Source organism: Odontesthes bonariensis, chromosome 16 (genome assembly GCF_027942865.1).
Source record: "Odontesthes bonariensis isolate fOdoBon6 chromosome 16, fOdoBon6.hap1, whole genome shotgun sequence".
NCBI classification, from domain to species: Eukaryota; Metazoa; Chordata; class Actinopteri; order Atheriniformes; family Atherinopsidae; genus Odontesthes; species Odontesthes bonariensis.
The window spans coordinates 19952388-19967112 of record NC_134521.1 but is presented as its reverse complement, the minus strand read 5'-3'; the positions used below and the strand labels follow the sequence as shown (position 1 = coordinate 19967112).

Below are 14725 nucleotides of genomic sequence, written 5' to 3'. Positions count from 1 at the left end.
GGTCTCCATTAAAGGCACACCGACCCAATCATCCAGTTTCTCTCCGAATTAAGAGGCCTGTGTGCAAAGGTATTTTCACAAAACTGATATCCAAATCTCATATCCTCGTGTAATCTACCTGCTGTAAATAATCTGCTTGCCACCCTTTACAGTTAAGAAGCTACCACCTTTTTGTCATTAAAAAAATAAAATAATCAAAATCAAATTTATTTGTATAGCACATTTCATGTACAAGCAATTCAAAGTGCTTTACATAAAATAAAAGAAATTGTAGCAGGGAGTGGAAGAAGCATTAAAAATACATAAAAGAATATAAAGAGAAACAAATAAAATCATTTAAATGAATTTAAAAACAAGCATCAGTCCAGATAAATTAAAAGATATCGTGCAGATTTCATGCATAGACACATGAGAAAAGAAATGTTTTTAACCTGGATTTAAAAATGTCTACATTTGGTGAAAGTTTAATCTCCACTGGCAGTTTGTTCCACTTGTTTGCAGCATAACAGCTAGATGCTGACAATGTAAAGAAATTGGCAGTATCCCAGAATACAAGACTAAATATGTTTCAAAGCTCTTTCCAAAAAGGGATTCAATTCCTAAAAGGGAAGTTCTGTTTTTTTAAACCTGGACCTTATCTCTGGCAGAAAATACGTTCATCTACTCATCGATAACGTTTTGGTGAAAGTCGGACGCTATTTAGATCACTCGAGATCCATATAATGGGAGTGAACGGGGCATAGACAATACAGCCTCTAAATAAGGAATTATCTGTCTTTATTTCACGCCGACTTTCACCAAAATGTAATCGATGAGTAGATGAACGTATTTTATGCCAGAAATAAGGTCCAGGTTTAAAAAAACATGAACTTCTCCTTTAATTATTGGATCATTATGGTTTAAACGGTGCGTTTTGGAGTCAACAAGCCTCCCTTCAGATAAAGTTTGTATTGTATTGTGTTCGTATTTTATATGACCACATGCTCGTATTTTTGGGTATGTTTAATTGTGTACATCTGACATTTTATAAGAAGCACTTTTGATCTCTTTTTCGTATGACAATCAACATGATTCTGATTCTGAAAAAGATACCGCAGTCATTCCAGTTTTCAACTTCAACTTTGCATATACGATCGTTAACCGAGTCGAGTTAACCACATATCAGTGAGTGACAAATCCAGACGACACGATATAGATCAGTGGTAAGTATTTATCAGTTTCCTCAAGAAACATACGTGTTTTCAACCACATCACAAACATCCAAGTTAATCTTTTAATAGAGTAGTAGAGAGTAAGTCGTAGAATATTTTCTCACGTTCACGCACTGAGCCTTCCCTGAAACTGCTTAGTCCCCTCGGAAAAGATCACCTAAAACTATGAAAAAATCTTGTCTGAAATAGACTCAAAAGTATTAAAGATGCATCGTTATGTGGTGGCTCAGTTTTCCATGCTATACTGTAAATCTGGGCTTCATGTTTTTAATATAACAGCTCGATACTGTGCTGTGCATCCCTATAAATCTACCTAAATACTGTTCACATGGCTGGTGGTATGGTGCCTTCTGCTGTATGATGGATATATTTCTTCTTTTTAGTCCTCAATGTGTATTTGACAGCCAACGGCACAATGTTCCCATAAGCATTGGTAACAATGTGAAAAGGTGTCCTTTTTAAGCACAATTAATATTTCTTGAGCCCAACAGAAACAAACACAGTTCCCGCTTTTATATGTGAAGGGATACAATCAGCATCACCAGATCAGTGATGGAGTCAGAACTAATCAGTTGTATATCAAAGCTTTTATCTCACAGTGTGGTTTCTAAAAGTAGAGTGGGAGGCAGGTAGAGCCTTCAGTTATCAGGCCTCTCTCTGTGGAACCAGCTGCCAGTTCGGGTTCAGGAAGCAGACACCCTCTCTAACTTTGTCTTTAACATGTTTCTCTTTCTCAGCAGGTATCCCTGGCATGGCGTTATGGTGCATGTTGTCCCCTCTTTCCTGTCCTCTCAACCCTCAGCTGGTCAGGCAGATGGCCCCTCTTCCTGGTTCTGATGGAGGTTTCTTCCTATGAAAAGATTGTTTTCCTCTCCAGCGTCGCTTGGCACATTCTCAGGACGGGGGACTGAATCAAAGAGAGGTTTCAATGCAATCTGTTGGCTTCCTTATTCAGGCAACTTAATCTTTTTTTTTTCAAATTTGGCTTTGCATAACAAAGACTTTGACTATAACTGAATTGGACTGTATCTCTGAAGTGCCTTGAGATGACATTGGCAGCAATTTGGCCCTTAAAACTGGACCATGTCTGAAAACTGGAGGTGCTCCTACAAGAACCATAACACAAGCAAAATATCAACTTACATCGATCCTAAATGTATTTAACTAAACTTGTTAAAAACACATGTTGAAACAAAATGGAAGGCAAGTTACACTCAGTGTAAAATTGGGGTAAAATGACCAAATGAGCATTCATATATCTTTCAAGTCCAGCTAAGGTGCAACGATTACAGACGCAGTTTTGACAATGGCAACACGCGACAGAATGGAGGGGATGGATCTTGATGATTTGGGGACTTTTGCTCGCTCCGTGTCAAGCTCACAGCCGCTATTTGGAGCTGGTGTACTTGGTCACGGCCTTGGTGCCCTCGGACACGGCGTGTTTCGCCAGCTCGCCGGGCAACAACAGGCGCACGGCGGTCTGGATTTCCCTGGAGGTGATGGTGGACCTCTTGTTGTAGTGCGCCAGCCGCGACGCTTCCCCGGCGATGCGCTCGAAAATGTCGTTGACAAACGAGTTCATGATTCCCATGGCCTTGGAGGATATCCCCGTGTCCGGGTGTACCTGCTTCAGCACTTTGTATACATAAATAGCGTAACTTTCTTTCCTGTTCTTGCGACGTTTTTTCCCTCCTTTCTTCTGGGTTTTGGTCACCGCCTTTTTGGAGCCTTTCTTAGGCGCAGTGGCTGATTTAGCAGGGTCAGGCATTTTCTCTTTGGTGTAGGCGTCAGTGAATCCGCAGGATAACCACGCAGCTCCAGACACCGCCTCAGACTCAGTTCTGTATCTATAAGACAGTTGTGCAAATATCTGGGCGCACTTTCTTCTTTTGGATTGGAGCGTCGCTCACCAGCGGACTCTCGTTACTGCAGGACGCGCTCTGCCATTGGTGCGTGTGTCTCAGTTTCACGCCTCCAATAGGAAGAATCTTTACAGTTTCCATCCTCATAGTCACGGATACATCACATAAAACCGCAAGCACGTCAAGCCGCACCTGTTTTCTGTTCTCCAACAACCACAACTGCAACAAATATGTCTGGCAGAGGGAAAACCGGAGGCAAAGCCAGGGCAAAGGCGAAATCTCGGTCCTCCCGGGCAGGACTTCAGTTCCCGGTGGGTCGAGTCCACAGGCTACTGCGCAAAGGCAACTACGCGGAGCGCGTCGGCGCCGGAGCCCCCGTGTATCTGGCAGCCGTGCTCGAGTATCTGACCGCTGAGATCCTGGAGCTGGCAGGCAACGCGGCCAGAGACAACAAAAAGACCAGGATCATCCCCCGGCACCTCCAGCTGGCGGTGCGCAACGACGAGGAACTGAATAAGCTGCTGGGAGGTGTGACCATCGCTCAGGGAGGAGTGCTTCCGAATATCCAAGCTGTCCTTCTTCCGAAGAAGACGGAGAAACCGGCCAAGAGCAAGTAGAAAAGACCGAGGCAGGCCCGGTGTCAGGCGGGGGGCCAAAGGCTGTCGCCGCAGCCAGCAACTTTTTCATATCGGTGTGCTTTTTTTGATAAAAATCTTTAGGATTGACTGTGGTTTGGTTTATGTGTTTCTGCGACAAAATATGAGCCGGGATTGGCTTGTCATCTGGACTTTTCATAGACTGCTCAGTCGCTCTCAGACTCGGGAAAATGGAGGCGCTCTCTGAAGGCTGGAAATGTGGCGTTCGTCACAAAAATATCTTTCTTGATATGGACCAGTTCTGAACAGCGGGGGTTAATGTAGCTGTTACAAAAATTGAATTCAGTTGTATTGTTTATTATGTCGTATTGTTTCCATTAAAGGCTACAGAAACTGTTTGTTTTGTTGTCGTCATCCGGGTACTTAGTCTTGACAGACAGGCTGCGGCCTTTCTGGTGTTTACAGGCAGCATCCTTAAAAGCCATTTAACCTCAAATAACTTGGTCAGACTTGAAATTGTATGTTAATGTGGGCCTCATATCACATCAGCAGATAAAACTTCCATATTAGAAGTTAAGTTTTAACCCAGTTATCGGTCTTACGGGCATGAACTAACAGATATATTTCCCTGAAAGGTTATTTACTTCCCTTTAGTTCTTCTGCCCTGAATTATGTAAAACGAGTTGCCATCCACAGAAGAGAAAAGATAAAGTTAACACTTTGTGTATCACTTTGAGGTAATGTTTTTTTACAATCACTTCCAGAAGCCTTAAACGGCTAATCTTGAAATGTTTTTAATCCATTCGTGTATCTAGATGCTTTTAAATGTTGTGTTTCCTTAAGAAAATCCACTCGTTGCATTTATAACAACAGACAAATTATGCAAGTCTTGGTCATTCTCATTTAAAAAAAAAAAGTTCACAGAGTACTAAGATTAGAATTTCAAAAAGAAAATAAACATTTCAATTCTTAACATGCATCATCGTTACATTTTAGATCACAGATGCAGGGTGAATGGTTGAAAAACTGTGTTTATGAGAGGAGCAATAAGAAAACAAAAACGGCACCTGCAAGATTTTTGTTGCCATCATGATTTATTATTCAGGGTTCAAACATGACAATGGTTGCAGAGCGTTATGTCTAAGTATGTTCACACAGGCCTCTGGGAATGTTCATGCTTGTTTATTATTCGGGGACACGAGAGAGCCACTGACACAGGCATTAATCAACTTCCTCAATGGTCGGTCCAGAGGATCCTCCGCTGGCTGGAGTGCCACCCGATCCAGAGAAACCGCCTGGCATACCGCCGGGCATCCCGCCGGGCATCCCGCCTGGCATGCCTCCGGCATTTTGGTACAGCTTTGTGATGATGGGGTTACAAACCTTCTCGAGCTCCTGTTGCTGATGTTCATACTCTTCCTTCTCGGCAGTCTAAAATATAGAAATCAGTTTATACAATCACATATTGGTAGAAATAATGTTTACACTAAATTGACATTTAAACAATCAGTTCCTGTTGTGGTCGCTGAAGCATTGTATGATATTGGGGCTCTCCAACACACAAGAGGATGCAGGTGAAATCACTGTTCTGTTGGTATGAAAGACACTGACTATTGTTTGAGATGTTTCAGCTTTCTAAATTCTGGAGCCATTTCAAAGAGGGATTCACAGTCTGATCTGTATCATTAAGTATCCACTGCATCAAAAGCAATACTAACTGACATTAAAGCTGCAGTCGGCAGGTTTTCAAAATTGCGAGCCTAAAGTCGGAAAATTCGAACTGACACAACTTTCAGGTCCCTCCCCCAACCTCTAACAAGCTCCGAATCGCCCCCCAAACCCCTCCCCCTTTGTGGACGAGGTTGTGCACGTGAGTTCACACCAGTGTGAGCGCACACAAGCTGGGGCAGACTCACGCTCAGCAGCATGTGCACAAGCTGTGATTGACTGGTAGGATTCCTCCACCCTAACTTGATTGGTTAAAAACAGCCGGGAGCGCTCGGTTTTTGCAAGCACGATTACAGGCTTCAGAGGGAGCTACAGAATTCGATATTTTTCCTAAACAGCCTATTTAATATTCTACTTCCAGAATCCCATGACAGTTCAAGCTAATATGAATAAAAAAAAGTTGCCGACCACAGCTTTAATCTGACTTCTCCCTATAGTTCCCTGAAAGTAATCACAAGGCAATGACTTTATCTTGAAAGAAAAAACATGACATATGCAGCAACCAGTTTTCATTTCCCTTTGGTGTAACAAAAATAAATATAGTACAGCGAAAAAGTTTTCAACCACCTTTCATTTCTTTAGATCTTGCGTCCAAGCAGCCAGATTTTCTTGGAATCTTTTAAAGTGTTCTTGAGCAATAGTTCTCCAGGCTCTTTGAGGTCTTTCAGTTTCTTTTGGACATTGGCTGCTTTTTCACTCATTTTCAGTCCAGTCCTTGTACCTGAACATTTTTTAGAGGAATGTGTTTGTTTTATATGTTAAGCCACTTAACTCTGACCAATTAATCATTCAAGCATAAAAAAGGCGCCTAACTCAAGGGATGAACCAGTGTTGTGTCTACACATAACAGACAACTTAGCAAAGACATGATTTTAAATTGTATCTTTAGGCACTTTGTTACTAGCAGCCTGTCACAAAGACACATCATTTGTTCCCATTTCTTTAGTTCCATCTATGAAAAACACCAAAGATAACACAGTTTGAAAGACAGAAAATAGTATTTTTACTCCAACAAGGTGATTCCCGAAGAGCTATTAGATGAAAACTTGGCATATCTCAGCATGGTGTGCAGTGTGTCCTTAAAACATTTGAGGAAACTGGACAAGTGGAGGACTAAATTAGATGTGGCAGGCCTAAAAAACTATCTTAGACCTGACACAGGACCCGAGAGATTCACAGAAACCTTCAGTTGATCCATCTGCTGTTGGCCCAAGCCTCATCAGAAATGGTCTCCATGGAAGGGTGGCTGTCAAGAAGCCATTCTTAAGGAAGGGAAATAGGGAGAAAAGGCTGAGCTATGCCAAATGACACAAGAAGTGGACTGAAAATCAGTGGCAACAGGTCTGATGGAGGGATGAATCCCCCCCAGAGCCCGGACCTCAACATTATTGAAGCAGTGTGGGATCATCCTGAAAGAGAAAGGAACAAAAGGCAGCCGACATCCAAAGAAGAGCTTTGGGATGTCCTTCAAGAGGCCTGGAGAACTATTCCTGAAGACTGCTTAAAGAAATGACAGAAAACTCGTCAAAGAGGGTTCAGACTGTGTTGGAGAATAAAGGAGCTCAGACCAAATATTCACTTTTAAGATTGAGGGGAAGCTCAAGACTTTTGCACACTACTGTATGCTTGTGTATAGATGACAAAGCATTTCTGTGACTGGATTTCTGTCACCACGTAATTGTGGATTTATTGAAAGGTGGGTGTAATTAATGATACTCACGGTACTCGTGTTTTTCATATTTCAGAGCTAAAGTTAACTGATCAGAAACTATTCTAACCTGGTTCTTGTCCAGCCAGCCAATGACCTCGTTGCACTTGTCCAAGATCTTCTGCTTGTCCTCATCACTGATCTTGCCAGCAAGTTTCTCGTCCTCCACAGTTGACTTCATGTTGAAAGCGTACGACTCCAAACCGTTCTTAGTGCTCACTTTGTCACGCTGGACATCATCCTCAACCCTGTACTTCTCGGCTTCCTGGACCATGCGCTCAATGTCCTCCTTGCTGAGACGACCTGACATAAAACAGAAAAGGTTCACATTTAATCATGTATTAGTGAATTAATTTTAATTAAGCAACATTTTCATAATTTTTTTGTACCCTTGTCATTGGTGATGGTGATCTTGTTCTCCTTGCCGGTGCTCTTATCAACAGCAGAGACATTAAGTATTCCATTGGCGTCAATATCAAATGTCACCTCAATCTGGGGAACACCACGGGGAGCAGGAGGGATGCCTGTCAGCTCAAACTTGCCCAGCAGGTTGTTGTCCTTTGTCATGGCACGTTCACCCTCATAAACCTGTTGGAAGTACATTGCACAGGCTCAGTAGACGCATTAAAAAGCAACAAGTCTTATCCTCTGCCAGCTTTATTTCGCTCAGACATCCAAGGAAGGTCAGGGCCATCTTTGGTCTTTCAACCTCTGGTGGAAACTACGAATGGCAGGAGTAAACGTCATCACTGCGAAACATTAAAAAGGCCTGTTTAACCGTGTTGTCCTCACCTGGATGAGCACACCAGGCTGGTTGTCAGAGTAGGTGGTGAAGGTCTGGGTCTGCTTGGTAGGAATGGTGGTGTTACGTTTGATCAGAACTGTCATGACACCTCCAGCAGTCTCGATACCCAGGGACAGAGGGGTGACGTCCAGAAGCAGGAGGTCCTGCACGTTCTCAGACTTGTCTCCAGAAAGGATGGCAGCCTGGACAGCTGTAGAGAGAATAAGTAAATTAGGTCCAAAACAATTAAAGAAACACTGAAGTCAATTTCCATGACCTGCAAAGGCTCAGCTCACTATGAGCAATTAAATATTGCCTACAAAGTTGTGTTTATTCAGCAAGTTCTGAACCCTTACCAGCTCCGTAGGCCACAGCTTCATCTGGGTTGATGCTCTTGTTGAGCTCCTTCCCATTGAAGAAATCTTGGAGAAGCTTCTGGATCTTGGGGATACGAGTGGAGCCACCGACCAACACAATGTCATGAATCTGGCCTTTGTCCATCTTGGCGTCGCGGAGGGATTTCTCAACAGGGTCCAGGGTGCCACGGAAGAGGTCGGCGTTGAGCTCCTCAAAGCGAGCCCTGGTGATGGAGGTGTAGAAGTCGACTCCCTCATACAGAGAGTCGATTTCGATGCTGGCCTGTGTGCTGGAAGAAAGGGTGCGCTTTGCCCTCTCACAAGCAGTGCGCAGACGGCGAACGGCCCTCTTGTTGTCGCTGATGTCCTTCTTGTACTTGCGCTTGAACTCTGTGATGAAGTGGTTGACCATGCGGTTGTCAAAGTCCTCCCCACCAAGATGGGTGTCTCCAGCGGTGGACTTGACCTCAAAGATTCCATCTTCAATGGTCAAGATGGACACGTCGAAAGTGCCACCACCAAGATCGAAGATGAGAACATTTCTCTCTGACCCGACCTGTTAAAAAATCTAAATTGTTAGCACTGTTGTAAAAGTGCAGGCAGACATAAATCAGAGTAGATCTACTTCTTATCTAAATCTCACCTTCTTGTCCAACCCGTAGGCAATAGCTGCCGCAGTGGGCTCATTTATGATTCTCAGAACATTTAAACCAGAGATAGTTCCAGCATCTTTAGTTGCTTGACGCTGAGAGTCGTTGAAGTATGCAGGTACTGTGATTACAGCGTTTGAAACAGACTGACAAAAATTGGAAAAGGTTATCAAGGAAATTGTGGAAATATCATGTAAAAACTGAATCATTTGTAGACGTGTTGAACATTTACCTTTCCAAGGTAGGCCTCAGCAATCTCTTTCATCTTTGTCAGGACCATGGAGGAGACCTCCTCTGGGTAGAAGGTTTTAGTTTCACCTTTGTATTCAACCTCCACTTTGGGGCGTCCACTATCACTGATTATATTGAAAGGCCAGTATTTCATGTCTGATTGAACAACTGGGTCCTCAAATCGTCGGCCAATCAAGCGTTTAGCATCTGCAGCAACAAAATAAACACAGTTTTTAATGTTTTGTTTGGATTTTCTTCTTACATTTTTAACGCATAGTAAAAATTGTTTTATTTATTCAATATTATTAGTGACAGCAGAAGATGATTTCGACATTTCAGAAGTACATTAGGCTCCTGTGACCTTACCAAAGACTGTGTTGGTGGGGTTCATGGCAACTTGATTCTTGGCTGCATCTCCAATCAGCCTCTCGCTGTCTGTGAAGGCCACATAGCTAGGTGTGGTCCTGTTGCCCTGGTCGTTGGCAATGATTTCCACCTTGCCATGCTGGAACACTCCAACACAGGAGTAGGTGGTTCCAAGGTCAATTCCAACTGCTGGCCCCTTAGACATGATTGTTCTGACAAAGCAAAACAGTTCATGGTTGATTAAATTTCAGCAGGGGGCAATGCAGGAGAAGTCTCCAAATGATAATAACTTTCAGAAGTAGTTTCAGGTTCACAAGTGAAAATTATAATTCTTATGAGAATGTAATCTTTTTTTTAATCACAACATTACTATGCAGAAGCCTTGATCCAGCCCTCATTTCTTTATATGTTTGCTTCCAAGCAGCCAGACTTATTGTAATATTTGAAAGTGTTCTTGAGCAATAGTTCTCCAGGCTTTCTGAAGGTCTTTTAAAGTTTTTCTTTGTACATTGGCTTCTTTTTCACTCATTTTCAGTCCAGTCCTTGTACCTGACCAGTTTAAGACACACTTGTTTTTTTTTGTTTTGAGCCACCTGACTCTGATCTATGTATCATTCAAGCATAAAAAAAGTCTCCTGACTCTCGAGATGAACCAGTGTTGTGTCTACACATAACAGACAACTTAGCAAAGAACCAGTTTAAAATTGTGTCTTTAGGCACTTTGTTTCTAGCAGCCTGTCACAAAGACAATATGTTGCCTTTAGTTTCATGTATTAAAAAGCTTAAAGATAAAACAGTTTGACAGGAATAAAATAGTATTTCTGCACCAACAAGGTGATTCCCAAAGAGCTATTAGCAAAAAAAAAAACCTTCAGCATGGTGCGCAGTGTGTCCTTCAAAGAATTAAGAAAACTGGCCAGGGGTAGGACAAAATAAGAAGTGGCAGGCCTAAAACTCTGGCCAGTTCTCCTTGGGTCTAACTTTGAAGACCTCCTACTGAAGTTCAAGCTTTATTCAATAAGTGATAAGAGGAGGATGGGTTAGTGTCTGGTTACGGATCACTTGTCAGTGGAGAGGAACCATCTGATGCGAACCATTCTGAACTAATAAAGTATAGATCTGTTTTGAGCACTAAAAGAATCCTTTTAAAAGTTATTACTGCAGTATCAGTTTGATCACATTGTATTCTGCAGCTCCATGCGTGTTTATTTATACAGTGTGTATTTTGCGCACTGTGTTTGTCTTGTCACTCTGCTGCAGAGTGTCTTGAAAACTGCTGATCATCTGGTAGACATCCTCCCCCTCCTCCCCCCACCGCCTGTGTCACAGGCACAGACACAGACAGAGCTGCCCTGATGCTGCAGTATCTAGCTGCTCAAGCATCTATGTGCCAAGTTGTATGGACGAGCCGACTTGGTACTTATTTATGCATACAGTTATACACTTCTTAAATTCACAATTATTTTGTCATTCTGCGATGACATCACAGGCACACAGAAGCCAAATGAATCGCGAATACCCAATCACTTCATGCATCCAAGTGAGAAGTACATGTTTGTTGTGTTATGGTGAGAGAAACAGAGGGCTAAATAGCTGATTTATAAATCCAAATGATCACATTGCCATCCTACCTTGATGATGCTTTGCTCCAGGGATGGTTTCCTCTTACTCTCTCCGCCACTAAATGAATACAAGCAGATGAAGCCAGCCTCCCAGATTTGGTCCAAAGCTGCCAAGTGTGTGAGCCAATCAGCTTTGAGAACAGCCCAGCTTCCAGCACATTCTGACTCAGTCCTGGTGCTCCCTTTAAAGCTGTGGTCCTCTGATTGGTTAAGACCTGGACAGCTGAAAAGAAAGAAAATAAGATTCTTCTCAGGAAGTAGATGGATTGAAAATGAAAATAGCTGGAGAAAGAAAGTTTCAGGTTTTCCCTCAGTGCATAAGATTTTATAGGTACAGGCAATTCCAGAAAGCATGGGCTGGATCATTGTTTGCTCATAAGAAGCGCTTATTAGCTGCTTTATCAGCATGGAGCCTGAGAACCAAAATATTCTTCATTAGTATCATAATTTAGGCTACCTATAATTCATCATCGATCAACACCAATCAATCAAATTGTCACAAAAGTTAATGGTAAAAGGCTATCATGAATATTTCGTCCTTAGATTATTTATACCAATACACTGCCCCTGTTTTTTTGTTTGTTTTTATTTCCTTCATTTAATAGATTTCTGCCTGGAAATGAGTCAAGATGATGTATGGCATCGTGTTAAAATGGGCAATCATGATTTACAAAAACACATTCTCATGAAATATTTCATGTCAAAAATTATACGTGTCGTATTGTTGATGATAGCAATCAACTTTGCATTCCTACGATTGCTAACAAGCTCTGTGTAAGCCTTTAGTTTCTTTTTGGACCATCCTTTCATGTGAGGGTTTTCATGTCTTTGAGGTTTGAAGACTTCCCTGTCATCACTTTAAGACATTCTGGATGGGATAGTTGATAGTGTTCTTTTTTTTTCATAATCATAACTTTTGTTTGACTGTTTGTTTCGCACATTGTTCTCACTGAAGGGCCCAGCTGCCCAGGACCAGGTTTCATTACATACTCCTCATCACAATTTCCTTTCAAAGGAAAAACAAATCAATTTTCATCTCAACTGACGACAAAAAACGTCCTTCTTTATCTTGGTGAGTTGTTTTGAAGACAAGGCAAACTTCACTGTGTCTGACTTGGAAAAATGAATCTTTTGCGCCGTGTGCAGAGTTCACTGAACTGACTTGATGGTACCAGAATTGTTTATCAACTCAGACTTCTTTACGATTTGTTGTAGGCGTAGAGCCAAATTAAGCATTTAATTTGGCCCATAATTAGTTGGATCTGTTGTTTTGCTGTCATTGTTGGGAATGAAGGTTATTAAAGCTTTGTTGAATGTTTAGGCACATTTTTATGAAATCTCCTGGTAAATCTTCTGCAACATTACAGTAAGAATATCCTTTCACTTTAATATTCCACAGGAAAACCAACATTAGCTGTGGGCTTTCACAATTTCATATTAATCGGTGAGCTTTCTTAGCTAAACTACACTATAAGCGATTCTAACTTATGCGCTATATTGGCTTGTTGCTTTGTCACATAAGTGTTTGACAGGACCACTTTTGCATAATTGTTATGTTATTCCTCATAACAAAATGCGTCTTTCATATGCTTAGCAGAAATGATGAATTTATCAATCTGTCTCATCTTTGAAATCATTTTTGGTTCCACCCTGTAACCATTTTGGTATTTTTGAACTAACGCTTTTGGTTTTGAACAGCTTGCAGTGTCAACTTTCTCCCGATATATACTTTGCTCCCAGATTGTTGTAAGTTACTGTGTATTACCAACATTTAAATATGAATCTTTTTCTTCAAGGTTTAAGAAAGCTGGTCGACTTAATTTGATAGCGGGTAGACAGGAAACAGGGCAGACATGCACGTGGGCCCAGGCTGAGACTAGAACTCTGTCCGGCTGCTTCAAGGAACTACAGCCTCTGTACGTGGGGTACCTTCTCAATCAGATGATTGATGATTGAAGATTTTGAATCTCAAAAGTGCCATTTACCTGGTTAAATAAAAAACTACTAATCTTAGGTTAATTCATGTCACATGATATCAGCTGTAATCCTTTTATTAAGATTTGCTCAGATGTCACCCACTTGTTTTGTATTTGTACCATTTTCAGTTGAGCATAGAGTTGAGGTAATTTGCAAACATCCTGTTTATATTCAATTTTACATATTTTGGAGGTTGTTGTGTGCATACATTTCGGTCCTGCAGCTCAATTTTAAACAGGATGTGCAACTTCTCTCAAAATGTGGTTGCATGTCTGACAGTGTAGTTTATTTTGGGCCCCTTTAATCTCCACTTACTGTGCAGAAGTCCTGACATGCTTCTATTTTCTTTATGTTTTGTCTCTTGGGAGCCACTTTCTTGTAATCTTTAAAAGTGATCTTGAGCAGTTGTTCTTCAGGCTTTCTGAGGGTCCTTCCACATCATTTCAGATATTAAATAGATTCCTGAAGAAGAGCTCTCTCAATTTTCCTCTTATATATGTCTCTTGCAGTTGTTTTTGCTTTTTTTCATCGTCAACTTTCGTTTCCAGTTAAGACTACTACTTCTTCTACTAGATTATAACAATTTATACTCCCACCTTCACTCTAAGCAGCCCATTTTATTTGCTTTAAACCCAACCTGTTCTCACTCCCTTGATAAGGGCCCTGTTACTGAACACAGAGGGTACCCCTAAAGCTTCGGTTTTGGACCCACAAGGTTTCTTGAACTCGTAGTGCAGCAGTTGTGAAACGTGATGTCTTAAATATGTGGAAAATGTCTGTAAAGGGATTCAGCGTGAAATGTATTTCATTGTTTTATTCTATCCCTCTCCACCTCTGTGACCTTCATATATGGTCTGTGTTAGTTTTAGGATAAGTCAGCACGGTAGAATGACATTTTCCTGATAGGAGGTTGCCCTGAAATATGTATGTATTATAATCACTCAGCAGGGACCCTTAAAGAGAGGCAAAGACTGATGAAATGATTTTTTTTCTCCACATTGTAATCGCTGGAACCAGTAGACGAACTTCTCAGGGCTCGGGTCTCACTAAGTTGAATTGTGACTGTCTTTTCCTGATTTATTCAGGCATATGCCTGCAATCATCCAGGGGAGTGCTGATCAAAATGGAGGCTGATCTGATAGGAGCAACTAAAAAAAGTTAGTCCCTGAAACTAATAGTGGTTCCAAATCACAAAAGTTTCATATGAAATCTTCACGAAGCACAAGACATACATATACTGCAAAGGTGAACTTATGAACTGGCGAGGAGTGGAAAGCACACCGGGGTGTTTGAACCTAAGAGATTGATGAGCCACAGGTGGGGCAGATTCAGTCATCATGCCACCACCGTGGCCACGTAAATGAAGGCTAAAGGGGGCGAGGGGCTCTTCGTAAAGTACCAACATGTGATGAGTCTGGAACAAGAATGTGCTGGTTCCGCGTTTCTGAGTCCGTACGGGAACACTAAACAAATACCAAGGTACAGAACTGTGCAAAGGTTTTCTAGTGAACTGAAACCTTGCTTGTTCTTGTGCTTCAGTTCTTCAGGTTCCAGGAATGTGTGTTTAAAAATTCAGGACAATCAAAAGAGTTGTTTTGCCCTGACACACCCTTGAATGTCAGTCTCAGTGACAC

General features: G+C 41.7%; 3 protein-coding genes across 3 annotated transcripts; 1 reads left to right on the top strand and 2 right to left on the bottom strand.

Moving 5' to 3' along the window:
• Nucleotides 1–862: 862 nt before the first annotated feature.
• On the bottom strand, nucleotides 863–3780 carry hist2h2l (histone 2, H2, like). The gene has a single exon (XM_075486528.1). The coding sequence runs from the start codon at nucleotides 2977–2979 to the stop codon at nucleotides 2599–2601; it is 381 nt and encodes a 126-aa protein (XP_075342643.1). The 5' UTR covers nucleotides 2980–3780; the 3' UTR covers nucleotides 863–2598.
• On the top strand, nucleotides 3142–4067 carry h2ax1 (H2A.X variant histone family member 1). The gene has a single exon (XM_075486527.1). It carries the CDS (start codon nucleotides 3304–3306, stop codon nucleotides 3688–3690), a length of 387 nt encoding a protein of 128 aa, XP_075342642.1. The 5' UTR covers nucleotides 3142–3303; the 3' UTR covers nucleotides 3691–4067.
• Nucleotides 4068–4875: 808 nt separating this feature from the next.
• On the bottom strand, nucleotides 4876–9704 carry LOC142401231 (heat shock cognate 71 kDa protein-like). Its single transcript, XM_075486558.1, has 8 exons — nucleotides 9493–9704; nucleotides 9128–9333; nucleotides 8889–9041; nucleotides 8246–8801; nucleotides 7898–8100; nucleotides 7495–7693; nucleotides 7176–7408; nucleotides 4876–5100 (listed from the first exon to the last, which is right to left on the bottom strand). Exons 1-8 carry the CDS (start codon nucleotides 9695–9697, stop codon nucleotides 4891–4893), a joined length of 1965 nt encoding a protein of 654 aa, XP_075342673.1. The 5' UTR covers nucleotides 9698–9704; the 3' UTR covers nucleotides 4876–4890.
• Between the last annotated feature and the right edge of the window lie 5021 nt (nucleotides 9705–14725).